Source organism: Serinus canaria, chromosome 3 (assembly GCF_022539315.1).
Source record: "Serinus canaria isolate serCan28SL12 chromosome 3, serCan2020, whole genome shotgun sequence".
Lineage (NCBI taxonomy): Eukaryota > Metazoa > Chordata > Aves > Passeriformes > Fringillidae > Serinus > Serinus canaria.
Window position 1 is genome coordinate 48,870,096 of NC_066316.1, and position 13,526 is coordinate 48,883,621.

At 41.4% G+C, this 13,526-nt stretch overlaps 1 protein-coding gene across 4 annotated transcripts in view; it reads right to left on the minus strand.

Moving 5' to 3' along the window:
- UTRN (utrophin) overlaps positions 1 to 13,526 on the minus strand; it is a 362,109-nt gene that overhangs the window by 269,827 nt on the left and 78,756 nt on the right. For all 4 annotated transcript variants that reach the window (XM_050973004.1, XM_030235269.2, XM_018916973.3 and 1 more), the window contains one exon: positions 11,394 to 11,455. In XM_050973004.1, the coding sequence (XP_050828961.1) occupies positions 11,394 to 11,455 (62 nt within the window). The remainder of the gene's footprint in view (positions 1 to 11,393; positions 11,456 to 13,526) is intronic.

Below are 13,526 nucleotides of genomic sequence, written 5' to 3' on the forward strand. Positions count from 1 at the left end.
TTGGAACTACTGAAAAAGCAGAAAGATACCTCACCTAATACAGTGCAACAAGAGTATTGAGAGGATACAGCCTTCTTTCTTTGCTTCCATCCCGTCACTTCACATGCCTGAAAATAAGCTGAATGACTTCCTGCTTTCAGTCGTTCATTTCAACAGGTCATGGTATGTTCCAGCCCTATGCAATGCTCCCTGCTGTGATGGTGGAAATAATTTAGATCTGCTTTCTCAGGAGAATGACTTTTCCATTTTGATGGCCATCAGAGCACCTTGTTTTGCTGTCAGTTCAAAGAGTCAATAGAAGAGTATCTGCACACTAAGCTACTCATTCCTGGTTTGTTCAAGTACCCACTATCCTCAAGACAGACAACACAATATACAAAGTCTCTGTATTTAGTGAAGTCTAGTAAATGCTCTCTGAGGGAAAGAAGTCAGCTCACAGGATGCATTTTCCCACATGCAAGGTGACTCAAGTTTGCTAAGAAAGGCTTGGTGAGGTGGGTGTTGCAACCCTATCACCACTTCCACAGAAGCACACCCACCAGGAAAGCTGGAAACCTGCTTCTTCAGCTTCCCACGCCGACCTGAATCCCAGGCACACACCTGGTGGCAGCTGCCACCTAGGCAGCCTCAGCTGTTCCAACAGGGCACAAAGCCAGCCCTAACAGTCAACCGATGTCCCAGTGGAGCAGAGACTGCACAGGCACTGCATCCTGCTCTGCTCACACTGCCTCCTCCCAGTCATGCATTTTCCTCATGCACATTTCCATGCATGAGGAAAATGCATTCAGGTGTCCACAAATGTGCACACCTGAATGCACATTTCCATGCAGGATCTGCTATGTGAACCATATAGTCTGCAGTCAGAAACATCACTGCTCTGTCCTTCAGTGCAGCTGGATACTGGACTGCTTTCTTGGGATGCAGTTCAAGAGCAACTCACTGTGCTTCAGGAAGTCTTCTACTTTCCTTATGCAAACAGAACAGCTACAGATCCCAGCTTCTGACAGCCACATGACTCAGAAAGTTTATTAAGCATAGAAGGGTGCAGGAAAATACTTTCTTTAAATGGCAGCCCCAAGCGATAGTGCCACACCTTTATTTTTCAAGAGTTGACAAGGAAAAACTCTGGGGCAAAGCTGACCAAGCAGCTATGCATGCCCAGAGGCCAGGCTGCTGCCATCACCCTCTCTTTGTGATAAAACCCATGCAGAGCCCCATCACCTCACAAGTTGTGCTGAGCCTAGTGGGGCAGGCTGCTGTGGCAGTGCAAGGGCAATCTGGGAGCTGCACTACATGTCCTCTAAGGCTGGACCTGTGCTGCTGGTCCAGGTGCCATGAGCACACTTGAGCCCTGGCTCTGACCCAGCAGTCTGACTACCATCAAGGCACCTGTTCCCTGCAGACTGCACTGAGGTGAAGCAGGCAGCCTGAGACCAGCCAGGGCAGGCTGGTGCGCTGCTGCAAGAGCCTGGGCTCTGGGGGAGGACAGAAGGTAAGGCACAGGGCTCTGCAGCTTGCTTCCTTCACCATACCTACCCACATCCATACTGCTCATTCTTAATACCCAGAAAATAACCTGCCCTTCTGAAAAGTGAGGTCTGTAGCCACAGGTACACACACAAATACACAATCTGCAGCATGCAAAAAGCACATGCATTTCTCTCTCTGTCTATTCTTGTCTGGCATACAGCATGCTAAGGCAATCTAAATTTCTCTTTTCTAGAACTAACATTTTACTCACTCTCTAAATACTTAAAGACTACACAAGTACAAAGTAGTTCGGCCCCTGACAGCATCCTGTAAGGAGAAGCAGTCCATCACTGAGCATAATGGATGGAGAAATTTAAGTATTTGTCTTATAAGAAAGAGTGACAGTGATAAACCACACTGGGCCCTTCACAAGGGCAAATGGCTAGTCACAGTCACGGTTGTGTTGGTAAGTACTCAAAGAGCGGCTTACATTGTGCTAAGCACTGTACAAATACCAGGCAGCTAATGGGTCCTTTCTCAAAGACAAAATAGAGTCCAGTTTACACTACAAAGACAGCATAAAGGACAGGCAGGGACACACTTCGTACCAGAAGATCTGTACCAGAAGATCTGTGCTGGTTCAGGATGTAAAGCATTCACATCCCACTCACTGAACGCTTTTATCAGTTAACAGAAGGCAGTTTTTCTCAGCTTTGCTTATGTTTGCCGCAAGAGCAGAAAAAACAAACCAAAAAATCCTGGCAGAAATCTCTTTCAGTCAGCCTGTTCAAGAAGGCTTTGCCAGCAGCGCTGTACACACAGTTACTGTAACAGACACAAGGGCTTGATAAAACAGACAAAAGAACATAATTAACAGACTTAGAAAGAGGCAGTGTTGGCTCCCCAGGGCTTTAAATTAGCACTGATAGCAGCAAAGGAGTTGATTCACCAACAGGGCTGGTGTGAAGGAAAGAGGAAGAGGAAAAAAGGAAAGGGAAAGGGAGGCAGAGCAAGAGAAAGGAAAGTAAAAAAAAAAAGAAAAGCTGGAGACTGTACATTAGCTGAGGGCTAGGCTTGCCAGTGTTCTCATGAACTTTGCATGGTGACATTTGTTATGCACCAGTAGGCACAAACACAAGGATCAGAACCAGATCCAATCCATCAGGTTACATTTATTCCAACAAACATTTTTATGCCAGCCTTTGTGTGAACACAAGTAAGGGAGACAAAGAGACAAAGAACTTTTGCTAGTTATCCACCACAGAAACCACTTTTTCTGTTGATTTACCTCATGAGGAAGCAGCAGTTTATTAATGATCTCTGAGCTGGAGACCAGATGCTACCCTACGTACACAAGACCAGGCATCTCAGGCATCAGTTTTACACTTTCCAGCAAGATGCCGGCACTATTTGGGAAGGAGATACCACACATAGTGCTCTCCTCCCACCAACTGCCCTCATATTCCCCCCCTTTGGCTACCTTTCAAGTCCTTCTACCTGGATCAGGTTTAAGAGAGTGACTCACACTTCCTTGTGTGCATCTAGAATTACTCACAACGAAGGGTCATCCAGGCCAGCCAACATGACTGTGCAGAAATTATTCCTTCTCTTTGCCAGAAAGCATTCCCAGGAAGTGGAGGAAGACATAAACAAAATCCAGATCAGATTTTTATAAGTATTCCAATGCTGCTGATAGTTGAAAGCCCAGCTATCAACACTTACAGCTTGTTCTACTAAAGCCACCACAGCTACAAGGCAGTGATCATTCTTGAGTATGTTCTACAGTAGAACATTCTTAATTGTCCCTTTATTACCAATAAGGAACTGTATCAAACTGAGCCTAGTTAGAGAAAAAGCAGGAGTCACAAATTCTCAGTAGGACAAAACCTCCTTTTTTCAAACACCACCTATTATTTATCATTTTATCATGACTACTTAAGTTCTTTATTCTTGAACATGAAATTATATGGAAAGGCAATCATTAAAGAAGGTTAATGATTACCTAGTTGCTTAACTAGAAACATGAAATTCTCATATCAATTATCTGTAGCAGACAATTTACCCGTGCTTTAAATCAATAATTATTGAAGGTACATTATTAAACCTTTTTCAATTAATGAACGCCAAAGAGACTGGAGAATAAGAGGTAAGTCACCTCTATTTCACATCCTCCTCAGTGATACTGATTCAGACCTTGTAGTCACAACATTAAAATCAGGATGAAAGGTCCTTTCAGTTTCCCAGTTAATGCACACTGGCTGTCACCAGGAAAGTAACACATTTCATAAAACCATACAAATGACCTTCACCACTAAGGGAATGCAGCAAACAAGTTCCAGCTGCTCAGAGCAGGGCTGGGAAAAGCCCTGGTTGACATTTACATTATCTGCCACTTCAGGAACACCAAGAAAGCAGTACATACTGATTTTCCATCAGATTCTTTTATCTTAAAATCTCACTTTTATGAAGTTGAGTTGTTTTAATTAATTCTTTTTAATCAATATATGACAATTTTAACAGCTAATAAGATGCTCAATACATACGTCAAAGCAGTAGTAGAACTGCAAAGACCCATTTCCTTTGAGAAGGGACAAATATTGGAGAGGTTGGGCTCTTAAATAACAGCATGAACCATTCACAATGTTCAAGTACATTCCCAGGGAGCTCATGGTTACAGTTTAAACTCAAACAACACAGGAGCAAGAACAACACTTTATCACGACCAAGACCAAAAAAAAAAACATGTCAAGTGCTGCTACATCATAAGGCCAGCACATGGGAACTCAATGTGGGAAACAAATCAGAAAGCAAAAAGGTCATTGCATAAAGTAAACAACCATGTCAACAAATAATCTCACCAGTTTCTAATTTAAGACCATTGAAAATGTTTACAGAAGTATTTTTATGAAAATGTGTACTTTTTTCCATTCTCCTTCCCCTAACATGCAGGAGTTACAGGACATCATACACAAATGATAGCTAGCTATACTGTGACAGACATATTTTCACTGAGTATACTCTACTCCATGCTGAATATTGCCAAGGAATTGTGGCATCTCAACTCGACACTAGTACCAAAACTGATTTCAAATACCAAGTAAAGCAAATAAATAAAAAGTTATAACCATAAGAGGAAGACACCTTATAGACCAAGATATTTTTAACTACTGGTGCTCAAAAATAAAATAGTTACAAGCAACTAAATAGCTATTTAAGGCCCAGACTAACAGGGGGTGGAAGGGGAAACTAACACTCATCACTGAGATATGCTGGAAATTTTGATTCTACTAGATGACAGACAAGAGTTTAAGAAGCAGCAAAGCTGAACAGTTAAAGATAGTTCAATTTACCTAACACCTAAAATACTCGACTGACAACACGACCGAAGGAGGGAGGATCTATCAGTGCAAATAGCACAGCAAGGCATCGGTAACTCTGTAGGTCTTTCCCTCTCCAGTGTATATATTAATGAATTTACATAAGCCTATGTTACAATAACATGTTTCATGTAGCAGTACTAACCTCAGCTTGCAATTAAGCCTCATTACATAACAGCACCAGCAGGGACAGTTGGGACCCCGCTTACCACTGTCAGTTATTTCTCTTGCAAGACTGAAAGGTTATCCTTTTATTTATAGTTTTTCAAGCCACATAGCTTCAACTGGACCCTTAAGAAAAGTAAAAAGAAATCCTTCTAACCAGGTTGACTGTTCTCATTAGCAGCGAACAGGAAATGGAACAAGATTTGCTTTGGTGCCTCAGGTTCAGTTCTAGTACTTGAGAAGGTCCTACAAACCCTCCAACAACTGGGATGATAACCAAGCCCAAGAATCAGACCCAAACCCAGAGCATTACTTAAGTCAGTAATAGTTATAAGCCTGTATTACTACACCAAGCTTTCAAGTCCAGCAAGGGAGATGCTGCTCACACCTCGTTCTTAGAGCAGAAAGTAGAAGAAATTGAAAGGAAGGCAGAAAACTGACAATTTTTTGGCTGTGGCTATATCTGGGAGAGATCAACTGCTACATATTATTGCTTTTATGCTAGAAAGTAGTCATCCTTACCATAACTCACAACCTATTATAGAAAAAAATTTACTTTTGTGTTTCTTGGCTAAAAGATATGCTAGGCCTAGAAAGGTTTGTTTGGTCTTCTCATAAAGAGACTAAGAAAAAAGTAGACTAAAATTGACCTTTTTAAGGCTGGCTCATGCAAACACTAATTCTTTTCCACCCAGATTATTCCTCTTTTCTAACAAGGCTTGTTGCTTTTTAAGCTTTGGCTGTCTTTGAGTGAAGTTACATTTTACAGTTTAATTCAGTACTGAAAAATATCAGAAGCAATTAGACTGTAGAACATTTCACCAGTCATCAAGTATTTCCTTGCTTGCACCACAAAAACTGCACTGCAAAAAGGACTAGACACCATCTTAGGTGATGTCACCTTGGACAGACAAAATTGCCTAATCAATCTTTTGCATCTCTTTTCTTGCATGACTAATACACTGAACTCCATAATTCTCCTTCCCCCCAAAAAACCACTTCTGAAATGTCTTTGATCTCAGGTATCTTGGGTCATGTGAGATTAATTATCATGAACAGGTATAATCTTGGCTTTAAAAAGATTTATCATAGTTGCTAAGGGTCAGCAATGGAGCTGCAAAATGTCTTCAGAAGTACAGGACCTGACATTTACCACTATGACAAAACAATCCTTAGAGGAAAGAAAATTAAAGAGCAGAAATGGAGGAAAATAACTATTCAGCACACCACACAAAAAGCTAAAAGAAGACTTTGCAGTTACCAAATGAATTAATGCCTGGTATAATGAGGAATTAACTGTTTCAATTTTGAGATGTGTATAAAGCCACAACACCCCAAAGCGCTCCAAGAACAACTCATCAGTTCTCCTACTGGCCTGTCTACTCTCATGTTCCCTTGGTGTCCTTCCAGGGGAGGGGATGCATCAGAGCCCAGGAGAGGAAATGCGCAGGAGCCCCACACCGAGCACTTGCCTTCTCAAAGGCTAACTTGGAGCTCAGCCCAGAAGGATGCATTCTGCTCTCAGGCTGCACCTCCTCCTCTTCTTTACTCTAACCCTAAAGTCAAACGTATTTTTGGAAGACCACAGAGTAGGAAAAAGAGCTTAAGATGCTGTAAAAGTGTGGGATGTCTGGCTTTATTCACACTGGCAGATGCTGGCCTGGCTCCAAGCCCTGTCCATGCTGGCCAATGCAGATGTCAGGGCACTAGCACAGGACCTGGAGGAGCAGAATGACAAATACATGTGGCAAGAGCACTGCAAATGCACAAGTAAGACTGTATAAGGCTTCTGTACATTAAAAAAAAGAAATTGAGCTTGTATTGGAAAGCAATGGGAACACATGATGGAAAGGAAAGGGAGGCCCCGCGCTCAGGCACGCAAGGGCTTTGAATGCAGTTCCTGACATCTTGGAACAATGCCCCAGCTGACTCCATTCAACAGCCTGACATATCCAAGACTTATAACTGAGGGGCAGGGAAATCTAGTGTCATTTTCACTGAATACCACAAATCTCTGGGCCTTTACTCTTCTTGCAGAGTACAACCTTCCTAGCAATAAAGCTTTTTTTTACCATCCCTGTGGGAAAATTCCCCAAACACAGTGAAGAAACAAGGTTTTGGTAAAAAGACACTGCTTCAGTTTGCCAATGTTGGATCTGTAAGCTTCCTCTAGTGAGTGAGTGACAGCACTAAGTTCCGACAGGCTGTGACAGACCTGACTCCATGGGTCTAAATTAAGTTAGGGAATCAAGTTGCTTGTGCTGACTCTGTGTTCCACCTGCCAAGCTCAGGAAGAGCAGAGGAGGAGAGGAACCAATCTAAAAGCAAACTTGGAAAAGCACCACCTTGGAAAATGAAAAAACTAAAGCCAGCAAAGACGGAATCCTGCAAGAAGGTGAAGGGAGGGCAAAGTTAGTACCACTGAGACAAAGGGAAATGCAAAAATAGGACTGACCACAGAAGCATCAAATCCTGTAAAGGCAGGAGAGGGGAAATAAAGGGCAGATGGAGCAGATATGGAGCTTTAAAAAGAACGACTGGGTCTTGATGGGAAAAAAGGTATAGTGACAAAGGCAAAAGTGGATATGAAATAGGCAGGGCAGCCAAACTCCAGATTTGCAAGGATTTGCCAGGCAGGCAAGGCTTCTGACAAGAGAGGGCGTAATAGTAAGTGAAGGGGGAAAAAAACAAACAAACATACCAACCAAAAACAGGGTCAGAGAGTAGGAGTAAAGAAAGAAAATAGGGCAGAAGGATTTATACTTGCAGGGTTCTAAAGTGGGACACAAGACTCCTGAATTCCTTAACACGCCTATCAAGTTTCTAGAAACCTTCTGGAGTTGCAAGTGTGAGTATCCAACTACTTTGCTCTGTAATTATAAGCTGAAGCATCAGACATCTGCAAGACACAGTTAAAAATCCCAGGCCTGGTGATAAAACATCTAAGTAGATAAAGATTGAAGCTATTCAGATATCTAGAGTAGATTACAAACTAGAGTAGATTACAAAACTTTTATTTACTTTCTCTTTACCCGTGTGAAACAAATAACATAGGGGTACTGGAACACTATATTATCCTCCAGACTTGAATTCAAGCTCCACTATTAGCCAGAAGTTCCCCTGTAACTCATTAAAATCATTTAATACACAGTTTTATATGCAATTACTAACTGTGTGTCAGATTAAGAAACTTCCTTAGATCACTAAAGCCAGTCCTTGCTGACACAGGCATAATCATCTTCAAATCCCTGTTCTGTGCTGATTGAGCTCCATCTGAAAACCAGCTAGATATTTTGGATGGTTTGATTGAGTTTGCAGAAGAGAAGAACCCTCTGAATTCTGTCATAAGGATCAAGAGCTGTGTTTTACATCAAGAAACAAAGAAATATTAAATCCTCTGTGACAATTTAGCTAAAGTCTCAGTTTGGGCACTCAAAATTAGTAGCCAGTTCTGAAGTTTACCTTTATGTGCGGTGGCTAAAAACCACTGCGACATGATAGCACTTCCGCATTGTTATTTTCAGAACACCTTTTTACATACTGGTAAGTATTAATAAAGATTAATAGGGAAAGGGATAAAAGGATAGAAAACAATCCTACATTGTGTAAAGAACATATTTCAGCTATCCATACAACTAGAGGCTTTAATTGGTAAGGCTATACAACAGGAAAACGGCTAAATCAGACTCTGAAAATTAGACTGGACAGAGCAATGGAAAAATAAAGTAAAAACATCACATGGCTTTATAAACATATGCTGAAATGCTCTGCCTCAGTATTTATTTGAGCATAAACTTCCCTATTGCTTAAAGCTTGGTAAGAGACTATGTCTCTAACACTTTTTCCTCCCTCTAATTTTAACAAAATATCCTTACTACCAAGCCATCATAGGCTCATGAGCTGTAGTGTGTACAGCCCTTCCTAAGGTATGTCTAAGAGAGCACTGAGTCTCGGCTGAATACATTTATTGACCTTAAAACAATCCACTTTAATGTGCCTTGATTTTCAAACAACACACACAAATAAAAGGCATTGTTCTAGCAGAGCTTAAACCAAGAGCGCAAAACTGAGATAGTGTAGTGGGAACTACACCAAGAACTCTTATCTCACCCATCAGGGTACTGAAACAAGCACCTCTCAGCACACCTGAGATACTTGAAGTGTTTTACTCACCTACCTATTCTCTGATGAGAGAAGGGAAAGACACTGCTCTCTCTCTAGATCCTTTGTAAAACCTTATTGAATTTACTTAAATCAAACTCAGCATTATGCAATTTTACAATTTTTTTATGCTAAGCTAGTTTATAAAAGCTCAGACGATTACTTTTTATTTGCTTAAATGAAGGGCAAGTACAATATAATTAACATGGAAGGACAAGTAAAATTTTTTGAATGAAATTTGCAATTCCACACAAAATACCTAAGTTACCATTTTGATTTCTGCAATGCAAGTTGGATTACATTTAAATAACCTCTAAAATTTCTCTACCCTACCAAGGAGCTAAATCAATCTAGTTGATAGAAAAGGAATTTTAAACAACCCAAATTACTTGATACATAAAAAAACTTTGACACAGCGGGACTGAAATCAGTCCCTTTTTATTTTTAAGGTACAGTTGAAACTAAACTTTCTTACATGAGGTGATTTCTACTTAACACCATCATGTTCTTTGCAATTTGAACATGCCATTCTTAATAAATCTGTCTTGTCACACCAAAATAGCCATGCTCAAGTTTGAATTGGACATGCAGTAGTTGGAAGTATGTCCTTTTATAGGAGTCTCTTTAATCATTAGCAAGGCTTTCATAGCTTCAGGTGTTTAATGGGCCATGAAGTTACAGAGTTACAAAGCTACAGTTACTTCAAATCCTGTGACTATCTGACCAGACCCTGCGCCTGGGAAATCCAGAAGCTTAGCAGGATCTGATTATCCTGAAGGAAAGATGCTGTATAAGATACATCCGTGTGATTACAAGCAGAATGACGGAAAATAATTCTACCTTCTTCAACACAATGCCCCCAGCACTCACAGATGAGTCACCTGGCACATTCTCAGTATCACTGTCATTTCCATGTCCATGACATCTCTATGCCAGCTACGTGACTCCACTAAGTCCTTTCTTTCTCACCACATTTTCTTTCCTTACATGATCCTGCCCTGCCTACTGCTCCTTCTGCAGAACCACCACTCCTCTGAGCAGCAGTCAAAAGCTGAGCATAGAGCAACCAGTTACCCACACACATTCCTCCTCTAGAGAGCAAACTAGCCAAGAATGCATTGGATGAAGAGTGCAGGATATCAGCTTTCAACCAAAACAAACCCAAGCCAAAATGATTCAACCAAGGCCACAAGCCTTGCATTGCCCAGCGTCCTGTTGCACAGGAAGGAAAGGAAGGTAAAAATTCCTTACGTTACTGATCAAGAACTTCAGAAGGGCAGCATTCCAGAAGCAGCCACTCATTGCTAAAACACTGTTGCAGCTTTATTTAAAAAAAAAAAAAAAAAAAAAAAAAGACAAAAACCAACACCACCACCAAACCACACACACCCCCTTCCTTTATATTTATATCTGCTTTCAGGATTTCATATGCATGCCACTTTTCAATAAGAGCATGCAAAAGAGTAGCTACCCCATTTGCAGCACCACGCTAGGCAGAAAAAAACATGAGTTTTCCCTGATAATATTCCAGGTTCTTTCACACATTCAAACTATGAAGCAGGAAAACTTTCCACAGATGCTTATTTTCCTGGGAAAAGTGTCATTTTTCCCTATCAGCAAAACAGTGCAAAAAGCAGGCTTTAAATAGCATTCCAAAGCAAACGTCACTTCCTTTATCGCCCCAAACCATGAAAGATCCTCAATAAGTTTCAAGCCAGTAAAGAGAATTAAAATGAGAACTGTACAGCATGAGAGCCGAGGAAAATTCAAAATGAGCAAGTAATTATATAAAATTTCAGTCAAGGCTCAAGTAGCAACACCAGGTGGCTTCAACTAGAGGTTTGCAGAGTGAGTAAAGCTGACTCAGCAACAGAGTAAACACAGTGATGAAGGTTGAAAATCTGCTGCAATGCACTCTGAAAACTGCACATAGAAATAAACTAAACCAAAACTAAACAAAACCAAACAGACATGCTCATGCAAATAACTATTCTGATATATCAGCAAATAGAAGCTTTCATTTTTTCTTAAAATATAGTAGCAAAGGCTTATGTGCAGGAGGAAATTGAGGGAACAAACACTACACTATTTTATCTGTTTTCACCACACACTGATTTTTCTAGGAGTATTCAACAAGAGTAAGAGCAAAGTATATTTAACCAAAATTATTCTAAACAGTGAACCAAACAAAATTAAGCAGTACATCCAAATCAACATTACCTTGGAAAACCGTGCATTTATCCATTTTGTAAAGGTTTTTTTCTGCACATCATTGTGTTCATCTGGAGAGAGAGAACAAGAAAACAATGAGTGAAGTTGCATTCTTCTTAATCCTAGATTGTTCAATACAGGTCACATTAAACACTGTCCTGAGAAGTGGGAGAACTTTTTGCCTTATCTGTCAATAAAGCTGTACAACCATCCACAACACTTTAGTGCTTGCAGAGGCACACAAATGCTTTGCCTTTGCTAGTAACCACAGCAGCTCCTTTGCATTAGAATCAGCCTCACAGCACCTCCCAAGCGGGTTTCTGATGCATAAAATTCACAAGCTTCCCATCTGGTGAAAAACAACCTACAAAACCATGGGCTTTTAATTAACAGACTTTGTCAACACCTTTTTGCCTGAATGCATTACTCCAAAAGCTGCTGAGGCCCTTACTCAAGCTTCTGATGCAGATAATAGCCTCTGTGGTAGCAAAGCTGCTGGGACAACCCTTGAAGCACTGGCAGCCTTACCCACCCTCAGCCTGTTTTTGCACCTGGGTTCAGAAGTGTGTGAGTGATCAGTCACAGACAAGTTCAGCCAAGGTGTGGGAAGGGCTCAGCAGCCGTTCCCTTGTGGTGCCCTGCTGGTGTGACACCAAAGTACCACCACCTAGGGTCTGTGAGACAGCCAGAAGGAGCCAGCAGGACAGGGAAGAAGGGCAGGCAAATGCCTTTAGGTCAGAGAGGAGGGAGGAGCAGTGGCCTCCAGCTGGGCAGAGAGAAGGCAGCTTCCCAGGATGCCTAAGGAAGCCATTTAGGAGTCACCAGCAATTTTACAGAGCCTATCCCACTAAACCAGGGTGAGTCACTTCCAGCGCAGGACAGACACTCCTGCCTGTATCACAGGACACATCTTGGGTAAATTGCACCAAGCACTGCTAAAGGTGAGCCTGTGCTTCATCACCTGTACTTAAAAGACAGTGAAATGACTGCTGACAACCAGACTAGGCTAGGGAGGTTCACCCAATATGGACTGAGAGGTCTGCTTGCCACAGACAAAATACATACATGCAGCCTGTCAAAGGCTTCAAACTTCAAAGCCCTGCACAAACCACAGTCAGTGCCTTGCACCAGGCAAAATGCTGGACAGCTGCACCCTGGATCAGGAGTCTCCAAGAGCCCTTCAAGACTCTATCAGCTTCTTGGCAGACCAATCTTGAGATACCCTCCAGGCAACCACAACACACTGCTGTCTGGAACGCTCTCTTGCAGAACCTCTTGGTGGCAGCTGGCATCAATTTTTCCAGAATCCATTCCACAAAGCAGCAAACCACGATGGTTTTCAGACTAACTGTCCCTGCACTTGGAATGAAGCCATAGGAAAAACCTGATTGCAACTCAAATTTTCTACTTCACGCAATCATGAAAATTTATGCAGTCTGAAGCAATATCAAATTATGATTAAAAAGCACCACTTACAAGACCATATGCCTCAGTAGCAATTGAGACTGTTGTACAATAAAGTTTCATCTAGATATTAAAAAAATAAATATCCAGATATTAAAAAATAAATTTAAAAACCACAGAATACAACCAGAAGATTTCTTATATAGCTAACCTCAACATTTCTCATTTCTGGCCTAACACAGAAGCTGACACTATCCATGTATTCACATCCAACATATCTAGCCTAAAAGCTGTTACACACAAAAACCAACAAGCAGGTACATTTTACCTAACAGCAAAGAATAGTGGCTACAGCTCAGTCCAAATACAAGAAGTCATACCGATAAGAAATGAAGTGTCATGACAGTTGAAACACTTGAACTGTATTAAATTGTTCATATCCTTCTAAATTAAGACCTTAGTTCTGGGCTTCCTTGAGGCTACAGCTGAAAAACCTGCTTGGGACATAAGGGTGCATGTCAGTCAGGAGCCATTGTTTCACCCTTCCATGCCTCTCCTCTTTGGCAGCTAAAGCTGATCCAACAGATCAGCTTTACCCTAGTCTTGAGTCACACCTCAAGCTCAACCAAACATCCAAGACAGCCCAATGACTGAAAAGATTTTTCTGAGCAAGCTTCAAGATCGCTATAGCATGCCATGCTCAGAACGTTGAAACTCAAGGTGTTGTTTCAGGGGAGT